This window comes from Hydra vulgaris, chromosome 11 (assembly GCF_038396675.1).
Source record: "Hydra vulgaris chromosome 11, alternate assembly HydraT2T_AEP".
NCBI classification, from domain to species: domain Eukaryota; kingdom Metazoa; phylum Cnidaria; class Hydrozoa; order Anthoathecata; family Hydridae; genus Hydra; species Hydra vulgaris.
In genome coordinates, this window is record NC_088930.1 from 38,415,299 (window position 1) to 38,442,500 (window position 27,202).

The window sequence follows — 27,202 nt, forward strand, 5'->3', positions numbered from 1 at the left end:
AAGATCAATATTAATAATAATTAATATTATAAGGGCAAGAACCCTTTTTGGCATACTTTTGATGCATTTTTTACCCATAGCCTTCAATTCTTTATTATGGTTCCAATGGTGAATAATTCTTTCTATTAAATGCACTTTATTTGTAATATTTTCTTTAGATATTTGCTTCTTTAGGAGCGCCCAAACATTTCTATAGGACTTAGGTCAGGAAAGTTTCCTGGTCAATCAAGTAATGAAATATTTTGTTCTGATAGATATTTTTAAACTAATCTAGCCATATGATATGGTGCCCTGTCCTGCATGAAGGTTTTTTTTCACCTGGATTAAACCATTCTGCCGATTGTGGCAACAATCTTTGTTCCAGGACTTTTTTATACTGGAACTGATTCATTATTCCCTCTACAATATAGAAAAAGTATAGGAATATAACAAAAGATGATTGGAAATTTACCAAACTTCCAATCATCTTTTGTTATATTCCTATACTAAAAAAATTTGTTGAGAAAGATTAGTATTTGTTAAAAGTGCCCTGATTTCAGCAATTTTTTTGTGGTAACAAGTCCTTTTTTTCCCCCATAACTAAACTAAAAATATCACATTTCAGTACTACAGTTAAGAATTTGTTTTGGTACTCATAACTTTATAAAATATCAAATCAAATACAATTATTTTTACTTTAAAGTAAAAAGATATATTCAAGAAAAAATATTTTAACTGATTTAAATAAATATTTTGACGATAAGCTAATAAACAAATTCAAAACTCTGTTAATAAAACTTAACAAGTGTATAGCAGAAAGATTATAAGATGACATCATACAAAATGGCTGTCAAAAGTGACAGTCGCCAGTATCAAAAAAAAAAAAGCACTGATTTTATGAGTTAAAACTTCATTTTAAACAAAAGATTAACTTTCAATAATGAGTTTTTACTCTTCATATGAAAAAAATGAGATTAAACTTCAGAATGATCAAAATTCATAGGTGGCCATAATAAACTGTCACACAATGTATATATTGAGATCTTGATACTTTGTGTTCGTACATCTTGTAAGGCAACTTCTCAGAGCAAATTGGACAAAAAAATGTACTTTTAACTGGCTCAACCCCATCACCAAGGCACCTACAACTTTGACAAAATATTCAAAATGAAAATCATTTTCTAAAGAAAAAAAAATGCTTTTATATCGAATAAACTATCAAACTCTGTACCTTTTCACTACCTATACGACTACCTATTTAAAAGTAAGACTATCTAAGTAAAACTAAATTTAAAAAAAAACTATTTAAATAAAAAAAAATAATTGTTTAGAAATTGTTTTACTAAATGATTCGTTAAATTTTTTATGGATCAATTTTTATGGACCAATACCGGACTATTAAATTCTTGAATCTGCTTAATCTAACTTGTTCACAGACTTTAATTTACTAATAATAAATATATTGACAGTAAATACAGTATAAAATAAAATAGGCTAATAAACCAAATAAATATTTCTACTGAATATAATATTTCTAATATATCATTAAATAATGAATATTTAAAAAAGTATTTGTAAAATATAAAAAAAGTACAAAATTAATTATTCCCCAAAATTAAATAATGAATTTTGATAACACAAGAATAAATTCTAGATTTCAGACTAATTATATTAGAGATACAAGTAGAGAAATAAGAAATGTTTTTTATCATTATCATTAACAAATTAATAAAATTTTTTAAATTTCATATTTTTATATTCATTTCTTTTTCAAAGTTACTCAAAATGTTATTTTTAATTTGAAAAAGGTAAAATGAGATCTGACCAAATCTATTTAAAAAAAACTTACCATGTTGAAGATGCGCTATTTCATATTCTTGATGTTTAACAAACTCATTAAGTAAGTTTTGTTGCTGTTCAATTAAATCATCGCGAGCCATTTCAAACTCTTTTTCTTTTTCATTAGATATTACCTTCAACTGGTCTTTTAATACACATATAATTTCTTTTCCAACCTTTTTTATTTGCCAGTCATATTCTAATTTCAGTTTGTCTATTTCCTGTTTATAGCTTACTCGAGTGATTTCAAAGTCTTTTTGAGTCTTTTTAAATGCATTTTTTATTTTTTTGGCATCCTCAAGTTTATCTTTTTGAAACTGATTTGTTGTTTCTAACAGCTGTAATTGTAAATTAGTTATTTCTAACTTAAGCTTGACAACAATAAAGTCTTCTTCTGTCATGGTGTTTTGGTCTAACTTAACTATTAACTGCTGTGAAATAAGTTTATTATTTTCAGCTTTCAAAAGTTCAACTGTAGATAACATTTCGTTGATTTGATTTTGATACTTACAAGTTGTTTTGTCAAGCAAATTTTTTGCATCAAAATTAAACTTTTCAATTTCTACAGCATGTTTCAAAACTAGTTTTGTGTGCATTTCTGCTAAGCTACCAATTATGTTTAATTCTTTTTTCTTCCCAAGAGTTAAAATTTCTTCTTTTTGTGCAGACATTAATTGCTCTATTTCTTGACTATGCTTGGCTACAACATTAGTAATTTGATTTTCATGAGCTCTATTTAATGACATTTCTTGATCTTTTAAAGCATGTTCTAAATTTTGCTCATGAAGATTTTTTATTTCATTTAGTTTGAACTCATTCTTTTGTTTCATTTTATTAATTTTTGAACGTAGTTCATCTTCAACTTTTTTTCTATAAAAAATAATTATTAATGACTCTAAATTTGGATAACTCAATTTATCACATTGATTTAATATATCATCAAAGTTTAATACAACATAAAATAGAGATCAAATCATTTTTATTTTGTCTCAAGTTGTGATGTAACATAAAAACCAAAAAGTAAACTGCTGGTTTAAAGATTTTAAAACCAACTAAGGTTTAAAAAAAACTTAAAAGGCTAATTTATAACTAAACTTTTGCTTAACTTTTAAAGAAAAGAAAAATTTATGGAATTTTTTTTTAGTGTTTTTATAAAATACTTTACTAATAATATACTGTCAGTAAAAAGTCATCACTGCATACCTCAAAAAGTTGGGGTTTTCAAAAGGGGTAAAATTGTAAACTGATGTGATGACTGTAAACTCACAATTTAAAGTTCAATACAACTTGGCATTACCATTTTTACCCTCCTTTAATTAAAATTTAAATATTTAATTAAACTAAATTTAATTAAACATTGAGATATAATGTCTTGAACTCCATTAACTGATTTGGGAGTTTTGTATCATGCGACAAAAAAAATGTATTATGTTCTATTGGTATTTAATTTACAGGGTTTTAACAAAAGATGCATATGGTAAATTACAGTTCAAAAGCATTGAAAACCAAAAACGGCATTTTTTGAGATACATGGTAATGACATTTTACTGGTGATATTCCGCTTATAAAATGAACTTGTTTACTTGAACTTCGATTTTGCTTAAGTTATTTGCTGTAAACTTTTTAGTAATGTCACAAAAAATTATCAGTTTACTATAAATAAATTTAATATATATTCAATTGTAAATTTAATTGTTTTATGCAAACTTAGCCAATTGGATATATTTTCCAAACCCATATTTAATTTTTCCATATTTAATATGACTTTTCCAAAGACAACCCAACATTAGATACAACTCCACATTATCAATTAAATAAATGCTAATCACCTGTTGCAATAGTATCACTCTGCTTGTATGATAAAGACAAATAGGACGTTATTCTGTTCTACTATTTGTCAATTTTTTATATTAAATAGTTACTCACAGGTATTTGATAAAAGCAGTCATAATGTGTTATTCTTTAAAATAACTATTTTTTACCCAAAAAAATTAGCTAAACAAAAGTTTAAAAAAATTGAATTATAAATAACGTACATACTCACATCTTTATTTAATGATGCCAAATTTAAAAAAATGGATGAATAACTCATGTGTTATGTGTTCAATATCACTATTCACTGTGCTCAATAACACTATTCATATGGTCATATCTAATTATCTTTTATCAAATAAAGTATTTGCAATAGCCAAATATGTTTGAACCAAAAATCAAATGAAGATGCTGAGGAAAGAGATAAATGATGCCATAACAAAAACTGCTCATGAAAGTGGCAAAAAATCTTTTCAATGAAGCATCAAATCTGTTTTAAATAACTAATTAAAGGTTGGTTATCATAACTGAAAGGTTGGTTATCATGATTGAAAGGTTGGTTATCATGATAGAAAGGTTGGTTATCATGATTGAAAGGTTAGTTAACATAATTGAAAGGTTGGTTATAACGATTGAAAGGTCGGTTATCACGATTGAAAGGTTAGTTATCATGATTGAAAGGTTGGTTATCATGATCGAAATGTTGATTATCATGATTGAAAGGTGGTTATCCTGACTGAAAGGTAGGTAAAATTGAAAATCAATACTATAAATTCAATATCTAAGTTTTAGAAAACTTCAAAACTTTAATTTTTGAATGTGTTAAAACCTCATTAAGTTGGATGTAAGGATAACTCAACAATTTTAACCAGTAAATGTGTTCACATGTTTTTGTTTAAAAACCTTAAAAATATAAAAATAAATGAATATAAAAGCAAAAAGTAAAAACATTTGTAAACATTTTACTGAAACTGTACTTTATATCATTTGATTGAATTATAATAAAGTCATCAGGACTGGAAAATATGACTTTTATTTTTTACCAGCTCCATTTAAATCTTAACTAGTTAAATAATTATGAACAATTTGAGAGAATTATAAAATAAAAAAATTAAATAAAAAATTTTAAGCACACATTTGAGTGTAATGATGTTGGGTTCATTTAGAAAGCAATATATATATATATATAATCAGCAATCCAATAAAGACCAAAAATGTAACAAAATACTATATTGGCAAAGCATAAATGATAAATCATTAGATAAAAAAGTCAATAATTAAAAAAAAAAATCCAATAATAATTTTACAACACTATTGCAAAAATCCATGACAAAAATAGTTTCATTCCAACCTATTAGTAGGCAGGCAACTACTTAAAAGAACCATATATAAATACCAGGTAGATAACCTATTTGTCAACAGATAAATTATCTGCTGAAAGAATTTGTTGAACATTAGATGACTTTATGAGAATAATATAATAATATAATAATAATAATATAATTAGTAGAAGAGCTACAAAAAAGTTCTAAAATCATTTAACAACAATAACAAAAAAGGACATAATACAACTCCATACCTTTCTTCAACTTGTTCTGTTAAACTCAAAACTTCCATGTCTTTACCTAATCTTAAATCATCATATAGAAGCTGAAGTGTTTTTATTTTTTCTTCATTAAAATTATGTAATGTAAGAAAGTTTTGATTTTTAATAATAAGTTCTTCAATTTCATCATGAAGCTTTTTGATTTCAAAATCTTTTTCTTCTATACTTTTTGCAAATAACCAATTGTCATTATTTTCAGTCTCTTCAACTTTTTCTTCCATTAGCCCTTTATAAAAAGTAACTGTTTCTGCAACTGTACTTTTCAACTTATTGTCATAAAAATTCTCAAGCTCTTTAATTTTTGCCTCATAATTTTCTTCAGACTTTTTAAATTTATCCACAACCAAATCATTGGTTTGATGAAGTACATCAATTTCCATTACTTTTGCTTCTAAAATCTTTTTTGTTTCAAAAAGTTCCAATTTTTTTTCTTCAAACAAATTAGTAAGGTCCATAAGTGTTTTGCTATGATCTGTTTTTAAATCATCCATTTTCTCATCCATCTCAAACCTATATTTTGCCAGTGATGAAGCTAAATTTTCTTCAAGAGTTTGTATATTCATACTGTGTTGTGATGTAATTTCATCTACCCTTGCCTTGACATAATTATCATGTTCAACTTGGATATCTAACAAAATTTTGTTGATATTTGCTTGGTGTTTTATTTGTAAATCACTATCATGTTCCTTTAAGCTTTGCAAATGCTTATTATTGAGTTCAAGAGCTGCTTTTTCTAGTTCTGAAGAAAGCTTTGTTTCAAAAAACAAACTTAAGTTTGTTTTTTCAAAATTTAATTGACTTTGATAATTCGAGACTAATTCTTCTGTTTTCTCAGACAATCTAGTTTCATATTCTCTTTCATATCTTGCGGCTATATCATCCATTTCTTTTTTATGTTGATGTTCTAAAGAAATAATTTCATTGCTATGCTTCTCGTTCAGAGAATTACTTAGCATATCAAGCTCTTTTTCAATTAACTTATTATTTTCAAGTTTTAAAGCTTCAAACTGCTCAACTCTAGCCGCCCCTAATGCTGTTTCTAGCTCTGTTATTTTATCAGCATAATTACTATGTAATTTGGCCACAAGCTTTTCAGTTTCTTCAGAATATTGCTTTTGCAATGCTAAAATAAATTTAAAACTAAATGAGAACCAAAAGGTGTAAAAACAATTAAACAATTAAACAGTGAAATAAAGGTAACAAATAAATTACCTTCTATTAAAAATGAAAGAGAAGTAACAAATAAATTACCTTTAATTAAACAGTGAAAGAAAAGTAAAAATGAAATTACCTTCTATTAAACAGTGAAAGAAAAGTAGCAAAGAAATTACCTTTTATTGAAAGTGAAAAAAAAGTAACAAAGAAATAGAAAAGTAACAAACCTTCTATTTTGTTATCATGTTGTACAAGCAGTTCTTGAATTTCTTTTAAATGATTTCTTTCTAAGACAGTTTTTAGGGTTCGTATTTGCTTTTCTTTTTCAGCAGTAAAACTAGTTGTAAAAGCTGAAAGTTGGGCTTCGTATTCTGATTTAAAGTTTACAAGCTAAAATTAAAGATTAATAAAAAATACTCATAATTACAGTTACAAAAAACTTGTATTTAACAATAAAAAATATGTTAAAAATATTCATTAAATATTTAAACACATTAAGATCAAAATATATTAAAAAACAAATGAAAAAACTAAATAATTAATAATTATTTAAAAATGACCTCAGCTTCTTTTATTTCAGACAAAGCTTTAATTCTTTTAGTGTATTCATCATGGAGCATATCTTCTGAAGCTTTCAATCTTTGCTGATGATCAATATCCAGCTCTGATCTTAACTTGCTTAAGCATTCTGAGTTAGTAACAGACATAGCCTCTTTTGAAGAACGAAGAGTATCTTCAAATTCTAACTTCATTGCATCCTCTCTTTTCTTAAATGCAAGGTTAACAGTTTTTATTTCCTCAGTAAGTTGGTCAATTTTATCATTCTTCTGGTTAACTGTTGCTTCAAGTTTAATAAGTTCATTATTACTTTTAACAAGCTCTTCTTTTATCTCTGCTAACTCCAACTTAAAAACAAATTAAAACAAAATCAAATATTTGCTACAAAATTTTTATTGAGACAAAAAAAAAAAAAAGGAAATTATTATCAATTATTTAGTAACAAAAAAGAATTAGTGGATCCTAATAAGTAATATATTTACAGTTTTTTTATTTTCTAAAAGAAGAAAAAAAGTTATCCAAAGTTCATTATAAAAGATATCAATATGTAACCTGATATTGCATGTTTTCACTGAGAGCTTTTTTATTATTTTGACGCTCAATTTCAATTTCTTTGTTTGCATTGCTTAGATAATTATTTAAATTTGTAAATGATGCTTGTTCTTCTTGTAGCTTCTGTTGAAGTGATTGCAATCTTTCACTGGATTGAGATGCTAAAACTTTCTCAGACTCAAGCAGCAATTCAAGTTGTTTTTTTTCTTCAGATAACTATTTAGAAATTAAACTAATGTAATAAATGCAATAGGTATGAACTAAAATGATATTTACAGTATTTAAAAAAACTATGGATTGTTGTAAAGTTCACAAACTAAAAGTTCACAAACTAAATGTTCACTAACTAAAACAAATATATAAAAATCAAATTTTCAGCAAAATATTTATTTTAAATATGTAGGGGTGACCAGAAAGACTTTGAACACAGGGAGAGAATGGACATTCAGAAATTTCCTACTCTGTTAACATTAAAAAAATGTTGTCAATGGTCAATATGTTGGTAGACACTTAACTTTAAAGCAGTTAGGTGACTTTCCTGCAAAAAACAGATTTTAGAGTAAAAAAATTTCTTGATCCAAGCGCATAATTTGAATCTACACTCACTCTGATAGAGTTAGTACAATTTTTTTTAGAACACTAAAAACACTTGCCTGTGGACGTTTGGCTATGTAAATGTTTGTAATCTATAAATAAGTTTGTAACTATTCCTTTGATTTTTTCAATACACCTCATTGGGAGAGAATTTAGACTCTGTCCAAAGTCTCCTCTGATGCTATTGTAATGATTGCTACATAGCGATTCCCTATGGACAATTAAAGTTTTGTAAATGATGGATATATAATAGTCACAGAAAAAGTTAAAAACCCTAGAAAAAGTGTTCCTTGCAGCTGCAAAAAAAAAAGTAAGAATGATGAAGAAACTTACAAAAAAAATCAAGAAGTTTTCCAACAAGAAACATTGACAGATGAATCAATAAACGAATTTCAACCAATGAGAGTGTTCAGCCTTAATGACAATGAATTCAATGACAGCAATACTGATACTTCTGATATGCCAAAAGAAAGATTTATAATTGTAAAAGTCTATTAATGTGAAAAACAATGTTGTAACTATAGAGCAAAAATTGTAAAAAAAGGTGAAAATAATTAAGAAGTGGAGTTTTACAAAAGAAAAATCCTTTCTAATAAATATATAAGAACTAAAGAAGAATCTGCATTTGTTGCTTATACAGATGCAGTAATTGCATTGCAGTTTCTACAGAGGAAAAGAGGTCTAATTTAAAGGACATAATGTGTCTTAAATGAGTACCAATTGCAATAATTTAATATATATATATATATATATATATATATATATATATATATATATATATATATATATATATATATATATATATATATATATATATATATATATATATATATAATTTTGATTAACATGTTTAATTCTATATAACTCTACCTTCTTTTGTTTTTCTAACTTTTGTTTAAAAACCAGAATGTCATTAGTGAGTTGTTTGTTTTCCTCTTGAAGTTTCATTAGTTGAATGCTAAACATTTCTTGAAGATGATTACTCAGCTGCTCTGATCTTTCTAACTGACTCTGAAGTTCCTTTAATAAGTTATAATGAGTATGTAATAATATATAATAATGTGTTTACTTAATATGTACAACATTATCATAAAGCAATAAGAACACATACATACAGACAACATAAAAACATACACAACTATTCTATAGTAAACACTTCTGCATTTTGTTTGCACTTTAGCAAAAGAATTTTAAATAAAAAAACTATAAAACTAAAAGAACCTTACAACAATTTTATTTTCTTCGCTATTGCTTTGATATGATTCAATTTGACGTTTCAGCTTTTCTATCTCTTGTAAAAGCTCTTTTTCATGTTCAGTTTTTTCTGAAATAATAAAATTTAAATTCTCTATCTGGTCAAAGATTGTAATTTCTTCTTCTTGTTCGTTATTAATTTCTTTGATGTTATTAAAATATCCGGAATCGATTGGTTTAGATTCAATTAAAAGAGGTTGAAGTGTAACTTCTTCAATCATATGTTCACTACTATAACCAGGCAGTGATCCCAAAGGAGTACTAAGATTTAATTTATGAACTAATAAACTATTCTCATGTCTTAACATATCCACTTCTTTTATTGTACTGTTTAAATCTGGCAAAAGGGATTTATTATTGTTGAGTTCAAGTTCTATTTGTAGCTCTTGAAGATTTTGACTTAAAGCGTCACTAAGAGAAGCAAACTTATTACGCTCACTGCGCAAATTTTCTACTTCTACTTTAGCATCATTAAAATTTTCACGAAGTCTAATCAATTCAAGGTGTAATGCACTGCTTTTTGCTAACACATCATTATCACTAGCTGTCTCTCTATCATTAATACCATTATTAAACAACAAACTATTTAAATTTTCATTGTTTTTGTTGAACATTTCAGAAAAATTGTTGTAATTAACTGTATTCTCGACATCATTACTTTTCATTGTATCTTGCAGCATTTCAATCTTTTTTTTAGATTTTTCATTCTCTGCATTGATCAAGTCATACCTGATTTTCAAGTCATCATACTCCTGTTGAACAACATCTAACTCTGACTCCAAAGAAGAAACTTTTTTAGTTAAACCAATATTTTCTTCTTGCAGTAAAAAAAACTGTGATGAGAAATTATTCTCAAGTTCGTTATTTTTAATTTGCTTTTCGCGGTGAAAATCTGTTTCTAAACTTGTAAGTTGCTTGTCGTATTGAGATTTGATGTCATTTATTTGTTGTTGTAAAAGTTGTTCAATTTCTGCTACTGAATCATGATGATCAACTTTATAAAAATATTTAAATTATAAAATATAAAATAAATTTAACATTTAAAGATATTTAAATCATGAAATTAAAAATATATTTAACACTTAAAAAAAAGATTTGAAAACAAATATAAAGGGAAAACTTTTCAATAAGACATTAAGTTTTGTTTTCAACAACCATCATCCACAACAACCAAATACAAATAAAATATATAAAAATGAAAATATTTTTACTTATTTAAACAATTAGTCAAGAAAAAATTTAATTGTTATAACATACAAATAAGTTTTAAAGTTAAAAATAGTACTATAAACTTTATAAAACTCAACAAAGCTGTTCTTTGAATAGTAATAATAGATTCTAAGGTAAAAGGACTTCCGAGAAGTTTCTGAGAAGTTCTTTTAAGTGTTGTTACAAGGCTTTTTTAACCCTTCAAATCCATAACAAAAAATGTCAAAACATTTTTATATTTCATAGAAAGTCATTAAAAAATTATTTTTTAATGCTTTCTTTACAATAATAATTAGTTTAGTATTATTTTATATATATACATTAGGGATATGACAATTTTTAAAGACACTATCCCCATGTTATTTTTTGTGGAGTTTTAATGCAAAGATCAAGAAAAATCCAATGGCAAGTGTCAACATTAAAAAAATGTCACCCCCTTATTCAAATTTATAAAAATATATACAATTATACATTGTATAAAATGGTTTTTTTTAATCAGAAATACAAACATACAGGTTTTAGTGTTCATTTGTCAAAAGAAATGTAATGTTAATTTTTTCAATGATTTTGCACAATGGAAGTAAATCCTGCAGAACTTTAATTGCACATTCAGCACAAATGTTTGACCTTTGAGTTGGGATTGGAGTCGGCTCAACCGACCAAAAAGTCCTTAAAGTCTTTATTGCCTTTGCATGTTCTTTGCAAACGGCTGCCAAATTATTGTAGTTATCCTGATTATAAACCTGACCAGAAAACCAGATGTCATTCCACGTGCCACTAATAAAGTCACATGATGACTGACCTTTGGCTGACTGTCAAAATTCTGAAAGTAAAATATAAGCTAGCAAAGCATAGTTTGCTCGGCTATTCCATCTTGCATTGCTTATATTTGGCAAAGTTCTGAAATTTACTTTAGGGAAGCATCCTGTTTTCTTAAACTGTCTGTAACAAGTGATCAAGTGATGAAGGAAAGCCATATCATCTCTCCAAACAATTTCTTCTTCTTCCTTCAGAGCATCTCCAGAATTGTCAAAAGATGCATTCAGTTGCTGGTACTCTTCTGTTATTCTGCTAATGAACCAATAATTGAGATTAGGCGAGGTTGTTGCTGCTTCAAAATAATCATTTACCACATGTTTTAGTAATGTATCAAGAACATGATGCTGGCATCCAATATAAAGAGGTTTGTCTAATCCAAGCTTAAAAAAATGCTTCTGTAGTAGTGTGACTGCCCCAATAGATTTTCCTGTATTTGCAGAGCTTGCATCAGAAATTATTAACTTAATTGCAGGCCATAGCTTATATTCATCAAGCACAGTTTTTATTCCATTGAATATTGTTTCACCTTTTCCATTGATCAGTGCAAGAACTGCTAGTTTAACTTCTCTATTTTCATTTTTTAGAACTACAACCTGGTACTCTGTATTCTTTATGTGCTTCTTATCAAAGTGCAAGCTCCAGTTTTTGTTTCTTAGAGTTTCAATAAAATGTTCTTTTAATTTTTCTCCTGCTTTTATTGTAGCTTTGTAAACACCACTTTGACTTGGAGTTGGAATAGAAATTCCATCTTTTGCAAGAGTTTTGCAGACTGTGTGTGCCTTTCTTGAACTCAGTTTTGCTTTTGTCACCAAATTTATTGCATAATCAGTTTTTTGTCTTTTACATGTTGTTGGAGCCTCTGAATCTTGAGAACCACTGTCAGAATCTTGTTTTTCTTCTTCAGTGCTAAAATGTTCTTCATCTTCACTGCTTAAATCATTCGTAGTATCTTGACTGACTTTTTGCTTAATCAACTTTAGTTTTCTAGGATGAACTCCTTGTGTATATTCAATTGTGGTGCAGTAGCCAGCTCTACCATTTGTTGACATCTGAAGATTATAGAAAGCTTTATTTTCCTGGCACAACAATTCTCCATTTTCATCAGATACGTTGAACAAGTTAGTAAAGTCTTGCGTTCCTGGTTTTCTGCTGTCTTTTTCATACTTGTTTAGTAAATTCTCAATTTTTCTTTCCACTGTAGATTTGCCTTTTTTGGAAAATTCAGTTTTTTCTATAAGATTTTTACTTCTTTGACCACTATCACAACTCTCTCTCCTTTCTACTTTTCACATTTGCAGCCAAACACTTAAATCTGTCCAGGATATGCTGTTCTGTTGGCATTTTGTTCATTTGATCAAGACTGTCAACAATCTTTGCATACTTTCTTGAATTCTTGGCTGTTTCAAACCTCACCAAATTTGATTCCCATAGTTTCTTATTCGAATCTGAAGGAAGACTATTTTTAGACATCTTGACTATAGTCTTGTCGAATTATAATTTGAGTGTAAATTTAATTATCTACAAATAAACAAATCTTATGAGTTTAGGTTATCAAAAGAAGTTTATAAAATATCAAAAGTCAGGTGATGATAACAAATATAATATATAATATGAAAGATTATGTAATAAGAATGCATACATTTAGCAAAATCACACCAGCAATAAACTGAAGCTGTTATACCTTAAACTGTACTGTATCTAACAATAGATACACTATGAGTCATAAAAAAACATGCCACTGAACTTATTGCAATAACTTTGCTCATTGTGAACCGATTTTAAAAATGGTGTCTTCTTCAAGTAGAGAACAAGAACAATACTTGACTAATATAAAATATTACTTTTTAAATTTTTTTTTATTGTTTTAACCTATAATTTTTAAACTAATTTTAACTTCTATATAAGAAATCAGACAATTTTTCTGTTGTTGAAGTTTGGAGTGTTCGTGTACAGTCAGTTTTTAGAATTGGGTCGCCATCAGACGAATGTTTTTCTGCAATTCAATTCTTAACAAAACCTGAAATTTTGTTAGGCATCAGACCAAATTTGACAAAGTTATGGTAGAAAGTTCAGTGACATGTTTTTTTATGACTCATAGTGTAGATATGAGAAAACAGTTTTCAGCTTAGGGGGGTGAACTTTTTTAAGATTTAACACTTTCAAATGGTATTTCCAGTTTTAAAATGTAATTTCTCCACTCATAGTGGCATGGGAAACCAAAAATTGCCAAAAAAAAATTTTAGTCATACCTCTAATATACATACATATATATATATATATATATATATATATATATATATATATATATATATATATATATATACATACATACATACAGATGTAAATATATATATACATATAAATATATAATTTTATATATACATATATATATATATATTTATATATATATATATATATATATATATATATATATATATATATATATATATTATATATATATATACATAATTTATATATATACACATACATATATATACAATATATACATATATATACAATATATATATATACATATTTATATTTATTTATATATCTATATCTAGATATATAAATAAATATAATATTAAAATAATATATATTTATTTATATATCTATATATATATAGATATATAAATAAATAAATATATATATATATATATATATATATATATATATATATATATATATATATAGATAGATAAATAATATATATATATATATATATATATATATATATATATATATATATATATATATAAATATATCTATATTTATATATTTATATAGATTGATATTTAAGGGTGTTTTGTATTATAATAACAAAACAAAACTCATAGTCGTAAAAGAGTGCTCAATATTAAAAAGATATTTCAATTAGAGCGATATATATATATATATATATTAACGATTGAATACAAACGCCATTGAATACAAATTTAAAAACAAAACAAAAAAACACTAAAAATTACAAAATACTGTGTAGTGGGGTCTTAAAATCGCTGAAACATACTTGATGTCAACCAAAGAAAAAACAAAATATTAGCTAATCACCAGTGTCAAAAAAAGATAAAAGAAACTTATTTTTGTATCTGCATTTTGAAATCAACTCATTTCGATTATTTAACAAGTTATCACCTTTATATGTTAAAATATGGAATTTTTCATATAAGCAAAGATTGCAAATTTTTGACGAAGTCTTATAAGGATTGCAACGTTTTATAATTTTCCACTTAATAAAAGACAAAATGTAAACAAAATGTTTACATTTTGTCTTTTATGCCCAAATTTCTTTAGACAACTTGGTATCATTTTTATATTTATTAATGTTAAAAGATTTTAGATGGTTAGCATACCGCAATTTAAATGGAGTTTCACAAAAGCCAAAAATAAACCTAACTTTGTAGTTAGGTTTATTTGACAACACGGTGGCTTGATAAACGATGTTCTTTGACAAACACTGATTGTTCATGGGACAGATAGATTTGTTGGCACAGTTGCATGTTTTTCCCTCGTCTTTACCTTGGCTACATAATATTCTATGGCTACATAATATTCTGTGATTGTGTGAATTAACGATGGACTTGATGTTTGGCATACATGACTAGCTTATTTTTCTTATATAAAAGTGGATTAAAAAAAGCGGAGGCTTATTTGATGTCACCATGGGAGCCTTTGATGGCGCAGAAGTTGGTGAGTTAGTTGGAATATTTATCTTATTTCAATTATCACAATCTTACAATAAAGATGAATTCGGATTGTATAGAGATGATGATCTAGCAGTGTTTAAGAACCGGAGTGGCCAACAGATGGAAAAAATTAAGAAGCACTTTGTGAAAATTTTTAATAATAATGATCTTCTTATATCCATCAGCTGTAATTTCAAAATTGTTAATTATCCGGACTTAGCATCAAATCTTAATGACAGTTCTTTCCAACCTTACTGCAAGCCTGGTAATTCCATCAGTTATATAAATGCTGTCTCTAACCATCCTCCTAGTATACTAAAAAGCCTTCCTCAAATAATTGAACTTAGATTGTCAACCAATTCTTCTAACAAAAATATTCTTAAACAATCCATTCCTCCTTATCAATAAGCATTATTTAAATCAGGTTTTATCTGCAAATTCGCCCACCATTCAAATAAAAAACAGATCCAATTCAAAAATCACAAGCGAAACATAATCTGATACAACCCACCTTTCAGTACCAATGTTGAAACAAAAATAGGCAGTCGTTTTTTGAACATGGTAGACCTGCACTTTCCGGTTGGCCACAAACTTCATAAGATATTCAATCGAAATACCATTAAAATAAGCTACTCATGTATGCTAAACATCAAGTCCATCATTAATTCACACAACCACAGAATATTATGTAGCCATAGAATATTATGTAGCCAAGGTAAAGACGAGGGAAAAACATGCAACTGTGCCAACAAATCTATCTGTCCCATGAACAATCAGTGTTTGTCAAAGAACATCGTTTATCAAGCCACCGTGTTGTCAAATAACCTGACTTCAAAGAAAAAGTATATTTTGGCTTACGTGAAACTCCATTTAAATTGCGGTATGCTAACCATCTAAAATCTTTTAACATTAATAAATATAAAAATGATACCAAGTTGTCTAAAGAAATTTGGGACATAAAAGACAAAATGTAAACATTTTGTTTACATTTTGTCTTTTATTAAGTGGAAAATTATAAAACATTGAAATCCTTATAAGACTTCGTCAAAAATTTGCAATCTTTGCTTATACGAAAAATTCCTTATTTTAACATATATGTATATAATTTTATATATATATACAGTGCCGGCTGGTGACGTGTGCGAAAAGTACAAAGCACACAGACGGCAAATTTTAAGATCAACAGTAAATGAAAAATTGCCAAAAAAATATGTCGTTCTGATAAAATTTGATTGTTATTAAGGGCGGCAATTTATTTTTGCACAAACTAAGAAATGCTCACAAGCCGGCTCTGTATATATAATATAAATAATTTATAACACTAAACTTATTAGCTAGATTTCCAAGACAAGTGATTAACTTTTAACTGAAGTTTTTTTTAAATAAAAAAATGTTTTGACATTTCAGTATTTAAACCTTTTATAATCTACTTTTTTTCTATTCTTTCTATTTTTCATCTGTTTTTTTTTTTAAATAATAATATTAAATGTAATTTTTCTAATTTTTAAATTTTCTGATTTTATGTCTTTTTACACTCAAGCTCTCCAGGTTTGCATAAAAGAATATTTATCTTTTATGCAAACTTGTAGTAAAGTGCATGCAAGATAAATATTTTAAAAAATGAATACTAATAAATAAACTTTTAATAAATAAAAATAATTATTAAACTTGCAAATTTATGAGCAGCACATTATGAGAACACGAACATGCTGTTTTTGTATGCAAGGGAACTCTTTAATAATTAATAACAAGAAAGAAAGAAAGAAAGAAAGAAAAAAAATCCAATCATTCAATATGATTATTTTGACTTGGTTGCACTTAAATTTATAAATTTGTAAAAAATTTGTAAATCTATTTTAACTTAGTCAATAAAAAAGTTTGCAACTTATATTGTGATGACTTGCTATAAGTAAAGTGATGCTTGCAACCAATAACGTAATGACATTTAAAAGATTTTACTTTGTATTGTGATGACTATTTTAGATTTACATATTACAACATTTTATTTTTGGATGATGATATTTTAACCCGTTTAGCAAAAGTCCTGAAATAAAATTCGGAAATTGTTTTTCAACCATAATTATGTAGGAAACTTTAAATTGACTTTGATTTTCCAGTAGACCACAAATTCTATGTTTTTAATAGATTTTAGATAATAAAAAACGAATAAAATAAACTCATAGATTACATTTAAACCCTGCTTGTCAACAAAATTTCTATAATGAAAAAAAACATCAAACTGAACTAAACATTAAATATTTTTCGAGATCTTTTATCTACTTTATTTCTAATATCTAAATTATCTCTATGATAAAGAGATATATTTCATGAACTCACATGAATATATTAGCATGAAATTTCAAAACAATATCACAACTCTTTTAATTTATCACTAATAATCTAATCATTTTACTGAGTTGGTTGAAATACTGAAATTCTTTTCACCGTTTATTTTTAATTTAATTTTTCATTTATTTTAAAAAAATAAATGAAAAATTATATAATGAAAAGAATCCATAATCATTGAAAATATTTATGCACACGCAGACTTTATATTACTTATTACTAATTAAGCTTGTATTAACTTGGAAATGAAATTAAAAAAAATTAATTTATATTGCGCCAAAATAGCGATACATTTTATTTTCTGTAGATATTTATTGTTATTATGGAGACTTAATAACAATTCACTTACAATAATTTATAGTAAACTAATTTTTATTTTCTAACAAATAATCTTGTCACAGCACAATAGGATTTTTTTAAAAACACTAATAAAATAATTGAATAATAATTAAAAATAATAGTAAAAAAATCTTACTTGAATATTTATCTGCAGTTAAGTTTGTTTGCTCCTGAGCAATTTCTAATCCAGCCACAGCATCATCATACTTTTTCTGAACCTGATGTAACAACAACTGTAACTTCTCATTTTCATTTTGAAGCTGATTTATTGTTTTAGATAAACTTGTTTTTTGTTGGTCTAGTGTCGATTCAAAATTTTTTTTCATGATTTCTATTTCTGCTTTGTAACTATCTTGTAATTGACCATGCTCAAAGGAAGATGTTTCTTTTGATTGCTTTTCTTTATTCAAAATGACCTTTAACTCCTGAAGCTCTTTGAGAACCTCTTCTTTTTCTGTGAAAAGCTGAGAGATATCATGGTCATAAAGATTCTGCAAATCGATTATTTGCTGCTCATATTTGCCTATAGTGTGATTCATCTGTTTAACTGAATCAAGATCCATATGGCTTAACAGGTCTTCACTTTGAATATCATCTACACTGCCAAAAGAATCACCATCTGTTTCAAAATTTGAAAGCTTTTTGTGTTTTACATTAAAATCATTTGGTAAAGTTTCATCAATCTGCTTAGTAGGAATTATGTCACTATTTGTACTAGCACCTTCAAGAAGTAAGACCAATTCTTTAATTTGAGATTTGCTTTTAAAAAGTTCGTCTTGTAGGTTTTGAACAATGACTTCCTTACTTTCTTCAAGCAACTTTAACTGTAAATCTTTTTGTTCAACAAGAGTTTCAAAATGCGCAGTGTTAGTTTGAAAGTTTTCTATCTGCAATTCTAGTTCTTGTAAACGCAATGATTCTTTCCCATAGTTTTTTTCACTCTTAAAGTAAAAATTCAATCACTTTAAGTATGGTTCGAATGTAAATAATAAAATAAATGAAATGCTTATCTTTCTTAATAGCCTATAATTAATTACAATATACGGTTCATTGAACTATAATATTAGGCTTCTTTCTCATTTATTGATTTATTTATATATCACACACAGCAAAACAAATGTTCTATTTAAATTCCAAAAATGAGCCATTTATTTAAATGGTAAACAAAACAATAGAAATAATATTGGCAAAACAAAATTTTTATTAATTCTAAATAAAATAATTAAAATAAAATTGGCAAAAATTTTGTTTGTTTTCAAATTTTTAGTAAACATCGACATTTGAAAGAAAAATCGGCAAACAGTTAGGCCACCATTGCCGAACCTAATTCCGAAGGCTCTCTCTTTCTCTCTCTCTCTCTCTCTCTCTCTCTCTCTCTCTCTCTCTCTCTATATATATATATATATATATATATATATATATATATATATATATATATATATATATATATATATATATAAATATATATATATATATATTATATTATATATATATATATATATATATATATATATATATATATATATATATATATATATATATATATATATATATTTATATTATATATATACATATATATATTATATATATATAACTTATGTATAACTTTAAATGTTTTCTACAAAATAAAACGCTCGATGTTCTTAAAAGAACAGAGCAATAATAAATTCGTATATAAGTGATTTTCTACTAATTTATATATATATATATATATATATATATATATATATATATATATATATATATATATATATATATATATATATATCAGGGGTGTACTCTCATGGTCGCCTGGTGGATCAGGACAACTCATTTTCACCAAGGGTGACTGAAATTTCTAAAAATGCCTGTCTGTAGCCCGGCAGGACAACCAGACAGTTTGCTACTTATAAAAGTGTGTTTATAAATAAACCTATATTTTGATTTATAAAGATTTTATTCCTCGCAATTATTTAAAAGAAAACTTTAAAAAGCATTTAAAGTAATTCCAGGGTTGAATTAAGGGATCGCGAAATGCAAAATCTGGAAAAATATCTGGTTTTCAAAATTTAGTTTATGCAAAACCGTGTAAATTACACACACACATATATATCTACATACATATAAACACACACATATATATACACACACTAAATTTTTTTTTTTTAATTTCTTTATTTTTTTACATTGTTACAGACTCTTTAAACACATAATTTGCATAGATTTATATACCATAAAATCACCTAAGTTTGGTCACTTAAGCTTTCAACATTTATTTATCACACATAAATAATAAAATTTCAATTTTTTTCCTGAAACATTCAGAAAATTATTTGATAATTGATATCATAAAAACAAAAAAATGAAAAATAAAAACTAGTACTAGTATTTAATTTAAAACGAAAACATCTACTTTGATCGAACTTTCAATACCATCTCATAAGTTCGGCCACTATATAAATACTAATAACGTATCACAAACTTAACGTCACAAATAATGAAAACTATTTTTTAAATGTTGTTAACCAGTAACTAAGGAGGGCGTCATCCCGGGCTCAAAAAAAAAGTATTTTGGGGCACCAAAGAAAACAAGAAGGTGCACATAAAAAAAAGTTTTTTTAAATATAAGTAGTAGTATTTTTAATTTTTATTGTAATTAGTCAACTATTTTATCACTTTGGCCATTATCACATTTGCTATGCCACTGGTTGATTAAATTAAAAATATATATTCCAATTAATTTAAAAAGGTTTTTTTCAATTAAAAAAACATTACTTTGCTTCAAAGGAGCTTTGTATGTTTATTGGTAATTCTTGCATGTATCGTTGACCATGTAGAACAGCAATATCCACACAACCAATCATCACAGGATTCGCAACGTATCCATAATTATCATTGAGCTGTAATTTTATCTCCAAAAAAAATGTCACAAGCTTGATATTTTTTAGAACTCAAAGAACTGCCAGTTAATTTTGAAATTATAAAAAAAAAAATGTGTTCAAATAAAATACCATGGTGTGTATCCATTATAAAAATGTTAAAATTTACTGGTAAATTACAGGTAAAGTTACCGGTAAATTTTACATTCGCAACATTTATCAATATTTTACAATATTATTGCTAATTGTCTCCTTCGTTGTTTATCGGTGAATGACCGAAGTTAGAGTATTTTGAAATTTCACAAAATTTTATAAAAATATTTTTTCAAATTGTTGTTTTGCTAATGAACTATTTCAGCAGGTTGCATATAAATATTATTTTTTATTTTTTATAAATTCATATTTACAAACAGTTACAAATATTATTTGAAAAAAAAAAATTTTAATTTGAGTTTTGCATGCTTTTATAATATTTTTTCTTAAATGACTGAAGTTACATGGTGACCAAACTTAGACAATTTTATGGTATATAAAAGTTTTTTAACAATTGGTATTGATTTTAGATTAGGGTTCATAAAAAAACCAACTTTTTGAAAAACTGATTTTTAAATTTCAATATTCCAAAAAAACTGGTTTTACCCGGTTTTCAAATTTTTGTAAAAAAAAAATGAATAGAAGAAATATTTTATTTAATTTGTACGAAAAAACAAAAAACAAAATCAATATCAAAGTCAAAAAAAAGGATTACACATAACTTACACCAAATGATAAAAGCTTTTAAAAGCAAAAAATTTAAATTAGGAAAAATATTTATATTTATTTCACTTGTTTGAATTTTTCAAACAAACAATACATCAATACACATGGAACCGTAACAAAATACTTTGCTTTTTCGATCAATAATTATATATGCATTATTATTATTTTTTTACATAAACAAATAATACAAATGTAAATAAATGGAAATGAATAATATATACCTTTTCCAACAGAAAAGACAATTCTTGAACTTGCTGTGATAAAATTTTTATTTGTGATTTATTTTCTCCTGCAGTTAATTCCTTTTCTTTTTCAATAACATGGGCAAGTTTGTTCTTCATCTCAAGCTCTTGTGTTAATAAATGAATTTGCTGATTGAGCTCATCAACCTATACTTAGAAATTTAATATTAATTTATTTACATAAATAAAAATTAAAACACCGCACCCACATACAAAAAAAAAATCATAAAATTTATTGTTACATAATTGATAATAAATCCTTACTTCCTGACTAAAATAAAACTCCTTTTCTAGAATCTAATAGAATCTACATTTTCAGAATCTAATGTAAAACTAAAATGTTAAACTAAAATGTTAAACGAAAATATTTATTAAAAGTTGTTTACAACTTGCAAATTAAACAAATAAACCTTCACTACACCTCCGACACACCTTTTTTACGTCCCTAGTTGAAACATTAAATTCATTATAATAACAACGACAACAAAAAAAACTACTTGAAAGCACTTACCCTCAAAATATTATCATTTTCTTTTTCAATCAACTCATTATTTTGACTTTGTAACTCACCCATTTGATATTCTTGGTCGTTTAATCTCTGCATTAACTCTCGTAATCTTTTTTCATAGTTTTCACGCATTTCTGTTTTGATGCTTAGCAGCTCCTCCTCTTTTACACGCAGTGCCCAAGTTGTATCTTTTAGTATTTGCTTATTTTGTTTAAAGTTTTTCTCTATAACATATAACCTTTCAATCTCACTATCTTTTTTCGTTATTTGCAGCTTTAGTTCAGTAACCATTTTTTCAATATCAGTAGAAGTCTGGTGATAGGAATCTTCATCTTGCTGATTTTCAGATGGTAAGTTTAAAGGTTTACCTTTAGTTTTAGCAGTTAAAACTTGTGTTTTATTTGGATTATCATCAGTCGTTTTATTCAATTCATAATTATATTTAGAATCATTTTTAGAAGGAGATGATAATACAAAGGATTGGTTTTCATATACTGGTGATACTGTTACTTTGCTTGTTAAATTATCAGTGATTGGGAATGAGTCATCAAAGTTTAGTTCTTGAGAAACTTCACTTGGTGTTGTAATATCCTCCTGAACAAAATAAGACAAGTTCTTGAATAGTTCATTTTAAACTGCAGCCTAATTTAGATGATTTTAAAGTAAACTTTTAATTCAAAATTGCATTCATGGTTCATTTTTGTTATAAATAGGGTTTCAGTTCAAAGACATATTGGTACTTTTATATAAGTATGTATATACATATATATGTATGTATATATATATGTGTGTGTGTGTGTGTGTGTGTGTGTGTGTGTGTGTGTGTGTGTGTGTGTGTGTGTGTGTGTGTGTGTGTGTGTGTGTGTATATATACAACCCTCAGAATTTGGAAAATTGAGGTCGGCAATAATTAGTCGACCTCAATCTTTTAGGGGTTGGCAAATTATTGCCGACTTTTTAATTGAGTAGCCGTGACGCAGTGGTTAGAATTCTGGCTCAGAACCCAGAGGTCCGAGGTTCGAAGCTGGCTCTAACCCAATAAGCGACATCCGTAAGGACTTCTGGGAGCACCAGAAATTATGTAAGTTTTAATATTTCACACTTTAAGTTTTAAAATGTTAGTTTTAATTCGAAAAGGACCAGAAACAGAAAAATATATATATATATTTTTTGTCATAATAAAGTCCTTTCTTATCTACAGTACCTGTCCAAACCTTTAGTCAATTTATGTATGTAAAATTTATGTAAATAAAATAAAAGGGAGATCCACTCATTAATAAAGTACAACTAGTAAAAATATTATTACCCTTATTTTGAATGCAAAATAAAACCTTTTTTAAAATAGCAATAATTATTTCTGATTACCATTCCCTTTACTAAAAGTCAACATAACAATAATTAGATGATATTAATTAGCATGTTAAAATACACAATAAATATGTGTTGCAATATATATATATATATATATATATATATATATATATACATATATATATTTATACAAATATATTTATACATAAACCGAGCTAAGGGTCCTTCCTGTTCACAAAACAATCAAAGAAATTTACAAGATTAAAAATGTGGTAATAATGAAGCTATAAGTGAAGCACTTAATGATATTAATTGGCATAAGAACTTTTATGACAAAGACGCTAACCAAGGTTATAATATTTTTATTGACTTTTATAACAAACTAGTTGAGAAATTTGTTCCCATGAAATCCCTCTCCACCCTCGACTTATCCAAATCAGTACCCAGATGGATGAATAAAGATGTCAAAAAAGCTAAAAATCTAATCTAAAAAAAAGCTAAAAAAGATATAAATTATGTACTTTCAGAAAGATGATTGCAGCAAATAAATTAAATAAAAGTAAGCGTAAAACCGAATTCAACAAACAATGCAAATTAGTTAAAAAATTAGTAAATAAAGCAGTTTTACAATATAAAGAAAGTATTTCAATGCACGCAAAAAGAAAGCCTTAAATTTTATACTCCTACATCAACAAACAATCAAAAATAAAAACAGATATCAAGACAGTATTTAATGCTGACAGGAAACAAATCACATAGAAAAAAGATATTACTCATTGTTTAAACCAACAGTTCCATAAAGCCTTTACTCAGACCCATAACATAATATTATTGATTTCAAACCAAAAACTCAAACTATATCTTATGTTGACAGTAAAACTCTATTTAGTAATACTCGAGAAGCCTCTCTACTGTGCAGCTTAGACCAATCGAAACTACCTGGAGTAGACCAGTTACACCCTTTTGTTCTTTCAAAATGTTATAAGAACCTGAGTTTTCCATTATCTTATATATTTATCAAATCTTTTGAAACAGGTATTGTTCCCTTGCTATAGAAAGATGCATATACCTCACCCATCTTCAAGAAAGGATGTAAACTTGAACCAATAAATTACCGTCCAATTTCATTGACTTCAATTGCAAGTAAGATTATGGAGAGATTAGTGAGAGAATAAATGATGGAGCACCTTACTAAACTCAAACTACTATCTATTCACTAGCATGGATTTGTTAGTGGTAAATCTTGTGCCACAAACCTCTTAGAGGTGTTAGATATAATTACAGAGGCACTAAACCATAATTTTATGGCTGTCCTAATCTTACTGGACTTTTCCAAAGCTTTTGACAGAGTAAGCCATGAACTACTGAATATAAAACTTAATGGCTATGGGTTTGATGTAAAATTAATTGCTTAGATTTCTAATTTTTTTAAAAAGTAGACAACAGCGAGTAGTCTTGGGCGGTGTGTATTCTGATTGGGAAAAGGTAATGAGTGGGGTACCACAAGGATCGGTTATTGGTCCACTACTGTTTTTGATATATATAAATGACATGCCAGAAATAGTCAAGAACTTTTGTAAGTTTTTTGCAGATGATAGCCAACTCATTGCTACGATCAAAAACAATATGGATATCATATCAGTTCACAATGACCTTAACGCCTCATTTGCTTGGCTTTTCACCGAATTTCATAAAATTATGAAATTCTGTGAAAAGCCAAGCAAAAATCTAGATAACTGTTACTTCACTATGAAAGACGATATTGGAGCTATTTTTAACCTTGAAACAACAAAAATTAAGCAAAATCTTGGTGTAATTTTTAACAATAAATTAATATGGAATTACCACATCAGACATGCAATAAATGAAGCAAATATAATCCTAGGTATGCTTAACCGAACATTCAAATCTTAGACAGAGCCTATTTTTGTTAGATTGTTTACAACCTTTGTTCGACCTCATTTGGAATACTGTGAATATCTGTTTGGAATCCTTTTCAAAAAAAGACATAAAGGGCTCTAGAAGCGGTCCAGAAAAGAGTAACTAAACTTGTTCCAGCAATAAGAAATTTAGATTACAAAGCCCGTCTAACTTATCTCAATCTACCAACTCTAGAACACAGAAGACAACAAAGGAACATGATACAATATTTTAAAGCATTCAAGAGGTTTAATAAAGTAAATTGGTTTCATATCAATGTCATACCACATTCCCTTTTAGCACAAAGACCTGCGAGTAATGTTAGAGGATCTAAATTAAGACTGTTGAGACAATTCACAAGAAACCAAGCTAGATACTACTTCTTTACAAACAGGATTGTATTCTTATGGAATAAGTTGCCAAATCAAGTTATTGATTGAAGAAGCGTTAACGAGTTCAAGAATTGATATGACAAGTTCATTGTTGCCGAACAGGCATCTGCTAAAGTCTGCTAGACAGATTTCATGAGAAATTCAATTTTTTCTCATTGCAGATTTTTGTATTATATATATATATATAAATATATATATAAATATATATATATATATATATATATATATCGCCGTGAGAGCGATCTTGAAATTTGAAAATTGCGGAAGACTGTGTAATAAAAGCTTTCTATTTGTTACACGACTTTCATTCGCCAATGTTTGAAGTAGTATCTACAACAGCGCATTTATACTACTTCAACAATGTTTTTATACTTCCCAACTTCTTGTTTTGTATTTGCACCAGATTGCTATTTTCCTAAACTATTAATGGTAAAAAAAAATGCAACCAAGCAAAAACACTAGTGCTTAATAAGTTCTTATAATAGTATTGAAAAATAAATTTGTGGCTAAAATTTTTTGCTTTCATTGTTTTGATATGTATTAAAACGCTGTTAACTTAATATATACGATTAGCGGTTTTTATATTTCTTGATATTTTTTTAATAAATAACTTTTTTTGTAAACTAATTAATAAAAATAGGAAAATCTCCATTATGAAAATTTATTTTTATTATAAACGATGTGTGGAATATTATTAACAATAAATCAAATGAATCTTACTTTACATTTTTACAAAATTTAAAATATTCAGAAGCTTTAACTTTCTTATAATTATTTCCTAATTTTTTATTCCCATTTCATTTGCACATTTTTATATTCACATTGAGTTTCACGCGCACTTGGTTAAAGTAGTTAACATTCCATTATTGAAATTAGCTGTAATGACTTCAAACTGTTCATTCATTATGTTAGTGCAAAACAGAAAAATGCTGATAAAACAGCAAAATAGAAACATGCAGAAAGCAAGTGACATAATGCTTATATTTTATATAAGTGCTTCATATAAGGATATAAGTATAAGGAAGACAGAGATTTACTGTTAAATCAACAAGTTTTATCATTACCTTAAAAATTTAATTACAAATATTTTATAAAAAAACCATATAAAATCTTATTATTTTTTCAGTCCCAAACTTATGATCGAGCATGATTTTATACTCTGGTTATTAGCTGAGCGAGCATTGTTTATCGCACCTAGAAGATTTAAAAATACCGTTTACGACCATGTTTCACGCTTTATCACAAGCCCTGTATATATACTTTTCATCACAAATATATATATATATATATATATATATATATATATATATATATATATATATATATATATATACATATATACATACATATATATATATATATATATTTTTTTTTTATCACAAAAATATATATATATATATTTCATCACATGGGCTTCATCACAAGCCCTGTATATATATACATTTATATAAATATATTTATACA

At 26.6% G+C, this 27,202-nt stretch overlaps 1 protein-coding gene across 2 annotated transcripts in view; it reads right to left on the bottom strand.

Annotated features, from left to right (window-relative positions):
* LOC100214852 (golgin subfamily B member 1) overlaps nucleotides 1-27,202 on the bottom strand; it is a 100,836-nt gene that overhangs the window by 63,933 nt on the left and 9,701 nt on the right. For both annotated transcript variants that reach the window (XM_065811006.1, XM_065811007.1), the window contains exons 4-13: nucleotides 22,119-22,709; nucleotides 21,587-21,754; nucleotides 17,885-18,689; nucleotides 9,322-10,343; nucleotides 8,966-9,115; nucleotides 7,502-7,717; nucleotides 6,952-7,296; nucleotides 6,619-6,781; nucleotides 5,210-6,359; nucleotides 1,829-2,688 (exon numbers count right to left, since the gene is read on the bottom strand). In XM_065811006.1, the coding sequence (XP_065667078.1) occupies nucleotides 1,829-2,688; nucleotides 5,210-6,359; nucleotides 6,619-6,781; nucleotides 6,952-7,296; nucleotides 7,502-7,717; nucleotides 8,966-9,115; nucleotides 9,322-10,343; nucleotides 17,885-18,689; nucleotides 21,587-21,754; nucleotides 22,119-22,709 (5,470 nt within the window). The remainder of the gene's footprint in view (nucleotides 1-1,828; nucleotides 2,689-5,209; nucleotides 6,360-6,618; nucleotides 6,782-6,951; nucleotides 7,297-7,501; nucleotides 7,718-8,965; nucleotides 9,116-9,321; nucleotides 10,344-17,884; nucleotides 18,690-21,586; nucleotides 21,755-22,118; nucleotides 22,710-27,202) is intronic.